Source organism: Labrus mixtus, chromosome 12, assembly GCF_963584025.1.
Source record: "Labrus mixtus chromosome 12, fLabMix1.1, whole genome shotgun sequence".
Taxonomy (NCBI): Eukaryota; Metazoa; Chordata; class Actinopteri; order Labriformes; family Labridae; genus Labrus; species Labrus mixtus.
The window spans coordinates 21222930-21236380 of NC_083623.1; the positions used below are offsets into that span (position 1 = coordinate 21222930).

Genomic DNA, 13451 nt, shown 5'->3' on the forward strand with positions numbered 1-13451 from the left:
TGTATAACTATAAAAAGGAAAGTAATATGATTTGCAAGACTTTAAGAAAAATGATTTTCATCTAAAATTGCAAATAATCAGGCGATTTCATCATGTACATGAAATAAAATCGTTTAAAGACTTAGACAATCTGAAAAATTCCCTGTACACAGGGGACGAGGACGGAACAGTGGTTAAAACAGACTTGATTCAGTCTAGGACCTCACTGCATGGGCTCAGGACACTTTTTCAAATTTTGACTTTCTGTTCTCTGGAAAATCTGTTCTCAAGTTCTACAGTAAGCCTGCAATCAAAGGTCACTGCTTAACAATGACATGCCTACTTTTTTCCTCATTAGTCTATAATCAAGGACCCATTAATTAATTTCGATATCAAGCAAATTTGCCACCAGTATGAATGCAATCTGGTTATTTGGTGTGCAATTAAATAGAGTAAAAATAGAGAGACAGGCTTTTGGGAAGCAATGGGTCAATTGCTTCAGCAATTTGACTCACTTGTCCAAACAGTTCACGAATGTACTTAACTTGTCTATGCTTTCAAGACAATAAAGGTAAATGGTAAAAGACTTGTATTGTCCTTTTTTAGTCTTCTAGCTACTCAAATCACTTTTACACCGCAGGTCAGACTTAACCCCTTCACACACGTTCACACACTGATAGCAGAGGCTGCTATAAGTGTCGTCTTCCATGTATTTAACAACCTATTCTAAAATCTCAGCTACATATTTAGCAAGTCAGTAAAATAATAAGTAAAAGGGAGAAAATAAGACAGGCAGGAATAATTCTTTAGTTTGTTCTCTGATATCTTGTGCAAAATAATGAAAACTGACTAAAATATCTTGATTCTTGCAGCCCCCGCTCGTTGGAGACAATCCCAGACAAAATGAAGATGCACATGCATGTTGTGCATACACAAACAAAAGCACACACAAAATCCCACACTCAGGAACATAAACACACACACACACACACACACACACACACACACACACACACACACACACACACACACACACACACACACACACACACACACACACACACACACACATACAGCCTCACAGAAAATGAGAATATGCCAGAGAAGCAGTGCCTGGTAATAATAGCTTTGAACAAACCTCTGTGTGTTTCTGTCTGTTATTGTGTCGGTGCGTGCGCACGTGTTTGTGCTGAAGTGGACTTTGACATATACAGACATACAGAGACTCTTTGTTTAAGCTTTTTTCTGAGTCATGACAACTCCCAGAGAGTGACTGACACCAGTGTGGTATCCACTGAGGTGGAGACAAACACACTCTAATGGAACACCCATGTGGGATTTTACAATGAGGTTGATTCTGCCGTGCTGCAGATGTGGCCTCAGTGTTACCCCACCACTATGGTTCAGTGGGAATCTATAACATCTATAACATCTATAATCAAACATAGAATGTTTGATTATAGATGTTTAATAAAAGATAATAGTAACATAATATGACATTTTAAAAATATCATATTATGTGATTATATAATGTGATATTTATCATATTATATATATCACAGTATTGATCACAAATTAGCTACAGAAATGGAGGCAGCCCCACACAATAAGCTAAATACCGCAATGGCTTAATTAGGTTGGGAGGCATGCACTGTTAATGTTGTGTGAATAATTATTGATTAGTCATGTGCACGAGTGCAATGGAGGAGGGAAAATAGTCTCTATGAAAACCAAGGCTGTGAGATCTAGGTGGATCGTGATGATAGTTATGTGAAGAATACAAAAATCACATTATTTGCTTTTTTTTCTATCCACCTTACTGTTGAATAAACAGGTCATGACCTTGTGCTGTTCATTAATTCTTAAGTCAAACTTTGTGTCTTTAACTGAGCGTTTAAATGTACATGGTTTTAACCACATTGGTTATTTCGTTCACCTTCAAGGAATACAATAAACCAACTTTAAGTGTTATTATGGTAAACACAAGAAAGAGCTGACAGTTTGTTTTTCAATGCTATCCAGTCGGTGAACTGTTTGTTACACCTTGCAATAATGTGCAAGTAACCATGGCAACATATGTTATGTGATGTCAATGTGATCTGAGAATTGCCTTCAGTAGACCAACATAGAGTGAACTATTCCAATTAAACTATTTCTCTTCAGGTGTAGATAACTGTGGAGCCTCAACTGAAAATTGTTGCCTCAAAGGAATGATGGCAAAAAAACTGTATTTTAAAAATATATATTGTAGGTTAGTTTAATGCAATTGCAGATACATGCTTTACATTTTCCTACCAAATATATTGTATTTTACAGAAATTAACATGTCTGCTACTTTAATTCCTTTCCATTATGCATTCTTCTCTTTCGGCTAAATTACTTTTTTGTTTTAAAACGACAATGATTGAATTATTAATAAAAGGCTACGTGCTTAACTCGACATGTTACTGATTGGACTTTAAACCCTATTTTGTATCAAATTACTTTTTTTTTTTTTTTTTTAAAACACAACTGTATTAAAAAATAAGAGAAACGAAAACGTAAAAGGAAGGAAGCAAATTATTAGGGATTGACTTGACAGCGGATGCTCAAACTGGATTGATCCAGCGATAAAAACTAGTTTTGTTATTCGGTTGATTTTTGGCCCTTCGCGTAGCCGTACGCGCTGACGTCATTAGAGAGCGACACGTAACAATGGTAAGTGAGCAAGCAAATTTCTCTTCGGCTCCTATGTTTATTTTTCAAAAACCTTTTTTATTGCGAATAAAACACAATTTGCAGGGCCGGACACTTCAACAGTCACACTAAAGTATAGTTCCAAGTGGCTGTATGTCTTATTTTGTATAATTTAAAGCAGAATTAAAAGAAGTTAACAGCCTACGAGCAGCTAGCAGCATTAGCTTGTTTCTCCGCAGGTAGCAGCTATGCTAGCTTTTATTAGCAAAGTCATCCGGGCTGCAGACACAGTTTCTCTTTTAACTTCATATTATCCTGTTTCTTACGGGTCTACTTCGGTCTCACGTAGTTTGTCTCTTCAACAATACGAGTTGACGGGTTCAATCTATCTTACCGAGCTGCTGACGGCGACGCCAGCTAACTTTATTGTGACAAATTATCCATTAAGGAAAGATAAACAATGGATATAAAACTCTCAGACTGGGAGCTTCTTGTCTTTTTAACTTTACTGAAATATGTGTGATATTGTTTTAGGGTCAAAGCCAGAGTGGAGGCCACGGTCCAGGAGGAGGAAAGAAAGATGACAAGGTGAGAATGACACAGCTTCTGATACATGTTTATATTATTACATTTTATATTGTAAGATATGAGTCTGATCTGACAAGTCATCAACACAATTTATTCACAAACTTCCCTTCAGCAAGTTTTCTACAACACTTTGAGTAAAATTAGGAAATTAATTTGTAGAGCTACTGGTATCAAGATTTAAAAAAGTGTAGATATATAGACTACATTTGTTTTATGTTGCAACAAGTTAAATGTGTTTGTTCAACATTTGTCGTCTATTTGAATACTGATGTTTATGCTTTATGGCTTCCTTTCTGACTTGCACCGATGCTATTTTTGCCTTCTTAAGGATAAGAAAAAGAAATATGAGCCTCCAATTCCCACCAGAGTTGGCAAGAAAAAGAAGAAGACCAAGGGACCAGACGCTGCCAGTAAACTACCTTTGGGTAAGGATCTGAAAAATACAAAATAAAGTTGTGAATTCATGTTTTCGGTCTGATGGGAGGTACGTATTAGCCCTTTTCCTTGTACAATCCCATTACAGCGTCGTAACGAAGCTCCACTGTCATTAGCAAGAGCTCCACATATACACACAGTCGGACATGAAGACACAGCGCTGTTCTCGCGTCTCACCCCTGTAACGCACCTTTTTCTTGCTTCAAAGGCAGTACAGAGTTGGGGAGATCACTTTGTCCCCCCATTACAATATAGGTTGTTATATATGTTCTTAGGTTTCCTGCCTTACTGTAATGAGGTCAGCTGATGCAGATAATTTGCAGATATTCTATCTTTCTCATGTACCATCAGTAATTACATAAGAAATTCAAGTACCATGTATCAGTGGCACGACACTGTCTTGATGGGGGAAAACCCTGCTTGCCACATTTTTAGTCGATTATTTCTTGTGTTATTGTTGTAATTCTACCTCCTTCTCCTCCTTTTTCCGCACACACACACACCTACATCTCTGCTTTCTTACTGCAAATACAGGGCCTTTATTTATTTTTATAACCAGACTAACTGTTGCTTACCTGTTTTTGCTTTTCAGTCACTCCTCACACTCAATGCCGTTTGAAGCTGCTGAAACAGGAGCGGATCAAAGACTACTTATTAATGGAGGAGGAGTTCATCAGAAACCAGGAGCAGATGAAGCCTCTGGAGGAAAAACAGGAGGTCAGCCTATGTTCCATATTTACATCACTTGCTTCTGTGCAGTGTTTTTGTTTTTCAAAATAATTCTATTCTTTGACTTCTGTGTTATGAAGGACCAAAACTTCTCACAGAATTGTCTTAAAAACTAAAACTGTCCTTCTTTTTTTAGGAGGAGAGATCTAAGGTGGATGACCTGCGTGGAACCCCAATGTCAGTGGGCACTTTAGAGGAAATCATTGATGACAACCATGCCATCGTTTCCACCTCAGTGGGATCAGAGCACTACGTCAGCATCCTGTCGTTTGTGGATAAAGATCTGCTGGAGCCTGGCTGCTCTGTTCTGTTAAACCACAAGGTCATTTTCAGTGGGAATCCTTCTCAATAATCTTTCTTTTTCAACTATGAGGCAAAGCAAGTCTCATACAGTTACTGAAAACATTGTAAATAAAGTTTGTAAAATGTTTGCCCCACTTGGATTTGTGTGTAACTTGTAGGTCCATGCTGTGATTGGGGTGCTGATGGACGACACTGATCCCTTGGTAACAGTCATGAAGGTGGAGAAGGCCCCTCAAGAAACCTATGCTGACATTGGAGGACTGGACAATCAGATCCAGGAGATCAAGGTACATCTCAAATGTCTTACAACCTCACATGACTCAAGAATATATTATAATAATGCGCATAAAGAAGTGATAAAAACAGGCCAATGGTTGTTGCAGGTTTATTTTCCTGTCCCTGGATACTGAGTCTGATTTCATTTTCATGTCATTTTAAACAGGAGTCAGTGGAGTTGCCTCTCACACACCCAGAGTATTATGAAGAGATGGGAATCAAGCCACCTAAAGGTGTCATCTTATATGGAGCACCTGGCACAGGTAAATTCTTCTTCCAAGTATTTTACTGTAACTAATTTCCAAATGTGTAAAACCCGATCAGAAGATAGTATTTCCTAGGCCAGGCATTCACTGCTTGAATTAAAGTAGTTTAGACCCGATTTTTGAGTCACAATACTGATTTTGAAGTTGGGACGTATTTCAGATGAATCATTTGAGCCTAACTGCTGTCCAGTGTACAAAGGTGCAAAATGGCTCACCATGTCCCGATCATCTCCTCCTGATGGGTTGAATTAATTCTAGTATGTTAGGAATTCTGTCAGCCGACAGCATACTCTTGTAAAGTGGAAGCAGAGCCATGAGACAATCCCCTAATTTTAAGGCTCTTTTTCTTCATTGCGCCCACACAAAATGGCAGACAGTGTCTGAAAGCACTTAAAAGTTAGTCCGTAAAGAGACCCCATCCTGGATAGATGGAACTATTAGAGATTTTTCCAAACCGACATGGTGCAAGAAACAGTCAGCTGCAGAGTTTGAACAGTTAAGGTTTGTACTTTGGATGGCAACGTAACAAACCCTTAACGCGCTCGAGACGTCTGCTGAGTGTCACAGATCGGAGCTCAGACAAACAGTCAGTGATGGGAGATAAAATCCTGGTGTTTAAACTGATGCTGCCGGTGTTTTCTGCTCTCTCAGTTTTTACAAATTACTAACAGGCCTCTCCACTCAAAGATCACCTGTTGTGATAACGGGAACGAGAATTAAACTACGTTATGAAGCGGAGGGAGGCGATCATATCAGCGAGGTCTGGACCGTGGTTGTAAAAAATGTTTTTGAACAGTAGGCTAAAATCATTTATTTCCATGCATCAGTATCAATGCATGCTGCTTGAAGTAGGCCTAATGTCAGTCAGCTGCTCTTTTTCCTCTTGTTCAGTGTGCAACAGGCAGGTGAGAGTAAGTAACCATGGTGACTGTCAATCAATCAATGATGTCCCGCCCCCTCTATGAATAAAACTCTTACTTTGACTGTATGTCGCAGAATAAACACATTCTGGATAATGATTGAAATCTACATGTTTTTAAATGAATGCATCACTGTTTCAAATATTTAGGCCTACCTGATGAACACTAAAACAGATTTAAAGACACAAAAGAGGACACAATACTAAATCATAATTTTAAAGTGGTGCAGAAAACCCTCAAATTGTGCATGAAAAATTCTGAGAATGCAGGGAAAGACATTTCTGGTCCTAAAAATGTTCTGGGTGAGACCACCAGACCCCCCAACAAAGACATGTTTCAAATAGACAAAAATTATCAGCACACTTTTTGTGCATTTAAAGAAATTATACATGGAAAAAGTGGTTGAACTGGTCAGTTACTGGAAAAATGTTTCTTTAAGATCAGTATGAAAGAAAATCGTGATTGTGATACTACCATAAAAAGATTGTGATGGCATTTTTTCCATATCGCCCACCACTAGTGTATGTTTCCCCGGCCTACATCCCTCTAACCTGTAAATGTTTATCAACCCTCTCTTATCAACGTAAGATTCAAATAATTGATGAATGCACCCGATATTTAACATTTCATTTACAGAAAGTTAGATGGTACTGAAATCGATGATGTAAGTTTTATAGATATTCACCTGGTAAGATTGCAGGTTTGGACACCCAGTTTGAAAAACATATTCTCTACAAATTTTTGCTTTTGCAGCTCAGTCACATAAGTATGATTTTTTTTTTTCTTCTATAAACTAGCAAGATTAAGAGGTGGCTACCACTGATTGACATCACTAGCACATTGCATTTGGCCATTAGAGACCTTTTTGTAAAGGGCACTGCAACAGGGAAGGTGCCAGACTGTCACCAACCTCCTGCAAGCCTCTGAGTACTGCCTCAGATTAAAATGCTCTTAATTCACTTTTACCCTGTTGTAATAATGAATCAAAATCCATAACATAGGTTTTTTTCTTCAACCTGCTTTTGTTACATTTGCATTTTAAAATAACAGTATGGTGGTCAAAAAAGGCAGTAGAACTAGCCATAAACCAGAAGGATTGCCTTTGTGAAACTGACACATTCAACAGTCATTCGGTAAATGTTCAAAGCAAAGCTGTTCTTCATTAAAGAAGATCTTATTACATCTGAGTGGCTGTGGCTCAGTGGTAGAGTTGTTTGTCTCAACGGGAAGGTCAGGGGTTCAGTCTCCAGCTCCTGCAGTCACATGTTGAATGGTCCTTTGTCAAAACACTGCACCACATATTGCTCCCACTGCTGCATCAGCGGTGTGAATGTGTATGAATAGATAAGTTAATACTGATGGAGACTTGACATAGCAGCCTCTGACATCAGTGTGTGAATGCGTGGGTGTGACCTGCTGTGTAAAAAGGCTTGGAGTATTCAGAAGACTGAGAAAAGCGCTATACAAGCTCAAGTCCATTTACTCTTTTATCATAAAAGCAGAGAGTGCTTGGCTTTTGGCAGTACATTTAATACCATCCCTTTGACCTTCATAGTGACTTTTTGAAAACCTTTTCCAAAAACTTCACATTTAATACAAATACAAAAAGATGAGTAGAAATACAGCTCCAATCCATCAGATTACCAGGTGAATGAGACAATTATGAGTTCAAATTTAAAATATATATAAAATCAATGTAGTCGTCATCCTATAAACAATGTTTAGAGGGATATTTTGAGGATTCATTTAAATTTTTGTGAACAGAGTCTCAAGTTTCAGTCTCTAATGGAGCCACAATTTGAAGTTATTACTTTTTCATGCTGTGTATGTTACTGTGGCAAAGTGTAAACAGAGCTGTTCCTCATGTGCCAGGTAAGACGCTGCTCGCCAAGGCTGTAGCCAATCAGACATCAGCCACATTCCTGCGCGTGGTGGGCTCCGAGCTGATCCAGAAGTACCTGGGAGACGGGCCCAAGCTGGTCCGAGAGCTGTTCAGGGTGGCAGAGGAGCACGCTCCCTCCATCGTCTTCATCGATGAAATTGATGCTATCGGCACAAAGAGGTACGCAGACTGTCTTCTTAAAACTTTCATACCAAGAATGTGAGAGACCGAGAGCACCCGAGCAGAGGTAATGTGTCACCTGCTGTTCCAAGGAGTCAGGAATAGATAACAAGGTGTTGGATTAGTCAGTGAGATAACTGACTGTTCCTGAAAATATCACAGCTTTATTTTTAGGCAGCATTTGACAGTAGAAGTTGGTTAACTTTTGTCATTATCAAACTGAAAGTACTCTTCTCCTCGAGAAATTTAATTTCACTACTGATGTCACACTTAGCAAGTTTGTGTTTTAGGTTGGCATGATGAAAAACATCATGGCAGGTATAGGACAAGACTAACAGAGTGCTGAAAATATTGATTTAAACCCTTTTCTTTTCTTCTTTTTTTAACAAGCCAGACATTGTTTTGATGCTGACTCGTGTTTATAATAAATGAGCTTGTACTGTTTCACCTCAAGGAGAAAATGCAGGATGGACAAGCTTGTGGTGCTTATAGTCTGCTGACATCACTTTATGTCGTAGATTGTATACATTAAGATAAATGTGTGTTTAGGTATGACTCTAACTCTGGAGGTGAGAGGGAGATCCAGAGGACTATGCTGGAGCTGCTCAATCAGCTGGACGGCTTCGACTCTCGGGGAGACGTCAAAGTTATCATGGCCACCAATCGGATAGAAACTCTGGACCCCGCCCTCATCAGACCTGGTCAGTGAGAGTCTTCTGGGCTCTGGTTCAGCCTGTATCTGTTGCTGACTCCCTCTTTTCTGTTGTTGATGACTGAGAGTACTTAAGCTTGATTTAAAAAAAAAACAAAACATGTTTTCCCTATTTTCAATTTCATAACGGCTCCACCTTTGTTGGAATTCAAAAAAATGTAGAACTTACAGTAATAATTAAACAGTACTGTTTTCATGAAGCAGTAGTTAAAGCTGCCTTGAATGACTACAATTTGATAAATGAAGTGAACAAGAACAGTGTTTGATCAGTTGGCACCCTTCTATGTTTCACAATCTAATTTGTCAGAAGCACATTTCTGGCAGTTTCTAATGTGTTTTTTCCTTCCCACTCAGGGAGAATCGACCGTAAGATCGAGTTTCCTCTGCCAGATGAGAAAACCAAAAGGAGGATCTTCCAGATCCACACCAGCCGCATGACAGTAGCGGATGATGTCACCCTTGATGACCTTATCCTGGCTAAAGACGACCTATCAGGAGCAGACATTAAGGTAAGTTGAGTCAGTCTGCAAAAAGGGTTTCTTCTCTGATCACAATAGTTGAATTAAAAACGTCCACGTTCTCAAACCTCAACAAACAGTGTGAGGGTAGGTGAGAATGGCCCTACTGAGTTTCATCTTTGTCCCCCCCTCTTCTATGGCTGTAAGTGTATCAGTTAAACGCACACTATCTAATCACAGCGGTGGATAAAGCAGCATGGTCCGAGTTGTCCAATCGAGCTGCGTCTTTACTCTGTCTGTTTTCCTAATTTGCTCCAGCCTGGATTTGTGACTCCAGTGCTTATTGATTATAAGAGAGGTTGGCAGCGAGCCAGCTCACTCTGTGGCTCAGCAGAAAGGTGAAAGCAGTATAAAGCTGTCTGAAGGGGAACCACAAGCCTGTTTTTTTTACATTATTGTAGCATCATCACTTTTTAATAGTGTTATGTTCTCCATCCAAAGTGTTAACTGTACATGTGTACCTATAGCTTACATTGACCCAACTCTGCTGCCCTCATGTGGCATGTGGCAGAATGACACTTTAACTAGGGTTTTATTTTTCTATCAAATTTAAATAGTTTCCTTTGAGTGGATTAAATTATTTTTAACATTTTTAAATAGATAGAAACGTCAGTTAATAAGAATGGCAGGTTTCAAAAGAGACAAACAACCTGCATGTCTGATATGTAAACTCAAACTAGAGAGGAAACCTTTAATGTCAGGACTCCACACCAAGTTTTTATTAATTTAGATACATTTTCAAACTCTGTTTTGATTCTTTAACAAAATTGACAAAAGAGCTGTTAATTAATTAAATTCAATGTTGAGATATTTTTCACTGATAATAAGCAAATGTTCATTTATTTGCTCAGGTTGCATAAAAAGTTGTGCTTTGGATAGGAACAGGATGATTCAGGAGTTGTGATTAAAAAAAAAAAAAAAAAATTGTGAACCTTTTTAACCCTCATGCATCACTATGGACATTTTTCTCCTTAATGACTCAAGAGGGTAGTAAATTAAACTGATGCCTGAGGGTTAAATGTTTTGACATGATTGAAAAATAATAATGTAACTTAAAACTATAAAGCTTACAAAACAATGTAGTGTAAAGGTTAACAGCACAACACTGTGTTGTGTTTTTTAGACAAAAGGCTAAAGAGGATGTGAGTCTGGTGAGAACTGCTGCTGCTGTGACGGTGCTTTGTTTCAGCACCAGGCGCTCTCTGTTGTCTGCAGCGCTGCTCGCACGCTGTTCTGTGACGAGAATGTTTGTGTCTGTTACTGATTGTCACGAGTTGTTAAGAAAATAATCATATAAATAAAAGTCACAATCAAAATAATTTTGCGGTGCAGATAGTATTTGCGAGGTGAGACCTCAAATACGATGACTTTCCTAGTTCCTCAGGGAACCTTTTAGTGCAGATTTTACAAATTTCCTCATCTAAATCAGCTGGTTTAACTTTTTCATTTTGCTGAAAGCAGAAAATGTAACCCAAAGGGGCGAAGTTACATTCAGTTTAGGTACCAGATCAGTTGTCGTTGTTTCCGTCTGATCATGAGGTTGTGCCGTTGTGACGGTGCCCTACGATGCTCAGTGGTTGGCTTGTCAATATTGCAAGGATTAATTTTTGCGGTCACCATAACAGCAATGTGTAGCCCCTGTATGTAGTAATGTCAATTCAAAGTCCTATGCCTTGTGTGCCCAAGAGAAGGCTGTTAAGTTCACCCTTTTATCTTAAATGTGGTCAATTTCTACTGTGTGTTTTTAGAATCTGTTTGAGTTGAATCAAAGTAGGGTTGAAGCAGTCTCTCTCTAAATACAGTTTTGCCAAATCAATAGTGTCCTTTTTGTGGTACTTCCTTTAAAACAGCTGTTTCCACATTCACAATTTTCCAAAGCTTTTTTCTTTTCTGTTTCTAGTTTGCCCTGTGAAGCAGGACGCTAAACACACACAGTCAGACTAAATGACAACATCAAAGCAGATCATTGTTACAGCTACTTCTTGTTCCCACTGCATTCATTAGAATGAGCTTCCACAGTCTGTCTACCTAATGTGCCTCCTTTTCTCCTGCTGAAGCATTTATTAAAGCGCGTCCCGTGTTATTTATATGTGCTCTCCTCTCCCTGTGCTCCTCCAGGCCATCTGCACAGAAGCCGGCCTCATGGCTTTGCGGGAGCGCCGTATGAAAGTCACCAACGAAGACTTCAAGAAGTCCAAGGAAAACGTCCTGTACAAGAAGCAGGAGGGCACACCGGAGGGCCTTTACCTCTAACCTTCAAACTTTTACAGATCCCTCACTTTCACCTCTCCCTCATCCCTTCTTTATCTATCGCTGTGTGAAAGAGAAGAGGCCGCAGCTGAGTTGTCTGCCTCCCCAGAGAGAGTTTTGATATATTTTGTGCATGTAATGTCCGGCTTATCCCACTCTCCTGTTACCGTTATGTGTAAAGACAATAAATAAAAAGGACAAAAAAAGCGGCAGTTTACGATGTTTTTGTTCCCTTAATAAATGGCTTCAGAGTGTTACTCATCTTTTTTATCTGTCTTTATTTGTTGGGGCGGTTTTTGCTCACAGCAGCACCCTCTCAAATCGTGTTTGCACAGAGGCAGCATCTGTTGATGTTGCTTCTTATTAGATTGCTGTGTATTGAGTTCATTGCTGTGCTGTAATATCTTGAGATAATTAATCACATGAATTATTCAATTAGTTCGGTCTCTGTGTAGCTGCCCTGTGTCACAAACATAATCAATCTTATCAATATGCAAAGTCATGTCTTTCCCTCACTTTTGTCTTGCATGCACACTCTCTGAGGATGTTACCTGTTATTTCAAAAGGTGAGAGGAAAGAAAGGGGCCTGCTCATGCCTTCCTTTAAAGAGACATAATCCACTAATTACAAGAATAAGACTCCCACACACTAGACGAAAGTGCAGATGCACATAATTAAATCTCAGGGTTACAGAACGAGATAAAACATCCTGACTGCAGCATTTTACTCGGACTTTGCCTCCAGGAGCAGCATGTCATCGCAATAATGCTTCACTCTGAAGTGTTTAAGGAGACCGTTCCTGAGCAATAAACAAAAGTTAACTTGACTCTCGGTGCATGTTTTGGATTCATGGTGCATGATGACACATTTGGCAGAGGGATGAGAGCGCTCTGATTTTATTTTGCTGTCTTCTATTCAAAAATCAGCCTTCCCGTTATTACAGCACGGTTAAGTAAATCCAGCTAAGCTGCCCGCTCTGCAGTCTGACATGAGGGTGGTGGTGGTGGGGGGGGGGGGACAGCAGAGTTGATTTAATTCCTCTTGATGTGGAGCCATGTGTAACTCAGTGCTCAGCAAAAAGTGGCCCCATGCAGCAGGCATCGAACCACTTTGCAGGGCCATCTCTGGGGCTCCGAGTGAGAACGAGGCTACTGCTGCTGCAGCCCCCTCCTCGGAAACACTCTCCTTATTAAATCAGTCACGCATTTCAACCGCAGCTCATACATCGCGGCGCATTCAGCAAATGGGAGAAGGGGGGGAAAAAACCATTTAAATCAAGCGTGGCATGTTGGGCCAGAGATGCTGGGAGGGCTACAAGAAGAGGGGTGTGCGTTCTAATGAGGCATTTGCCCTGTCGGCTCAAGGAAAACTCTGAGTTGGGTTTTCTAAACCACCCCTGTGAGAGCTTAGATACTGATGGGGGATGATACGGCAGGGCTGATCATAGTGTTGGCATTCTCTGAAATGTCACTTCCACATAACTCTCCACTCATGATGTGTACAGAATGTGCTGCTAGATAAGAAGTGCTTGTTTTAATGTCCCCACATCAAGGGATAAAGACCTTGTAAAATAACCCTCCCTATAAACCACACAGGCCCAAATAAAAGTGCCACAGATTTTTAGATCTACATGAAGTGAATGTTTTTAAAAATATATATATTTAAAGGCAGTACATCATTTTTATTATATGGAAATGATAATCATGATATTGCACATTAGATAAACTTGAGTATTTT

At 39.5% G+C, this 13451-nt stretch overlaps 1 protein-coding gene across 1 annotated transcript; it reads left to right on the forward strand.

Annotated features, from left to right (window-relative positions):
* The first annotated feature begins 2653 nt into the window (after positions 1-2653).
* psmc1b (proteasome 26S subunit, ATPase 1b) lies at positions 2654-11971 on the forward strand. Its single transcript, XM_061052539.1, has 11 exons — positions 2654-2676; positions 3190-3243; positions 3572-3668; positions 4271-4395; positions 4544-4729; positions 4869-4997; positions 5153-5249; positions 8045-8234; positions 8784-8935; positions 9301-9455; positions 11583-11971. Exons 1-11 carry the CDS (start codon positions 2674-2676, stop codon positions 11715-11717), a joined length of 1323 nt encoding a protein of 440 aa, XP_060908522.1. The 5' UTR covers positions 2654-2673; the 3' UTR covers positions 11718-11971.
* Positions 11972-13451: the final 1480 nt, after the last annotated feature.

What these genes read in the sequence shown, in the direction of transcription:
- psmc1b (XM_061052539.1), top strand. An exon ending in TGCCAGTAAACTACCTTTGG is followed by an intron (nt 3,669 to 4,270) that starts GTAAGGATCTGA and finishes TTTGCTTTTCAG; the next exon opens with TCACTCCTCACACTCAATGC. An exon ending in CCCCGCCCTCATCAGACCTG is followed by an intron (nt 8,936 to 9,300) that starts GTCAGTGAGAGT and finishes CTTCCCACTCAG; the next exon opens with GGAGAATCGACCGTAAGATC.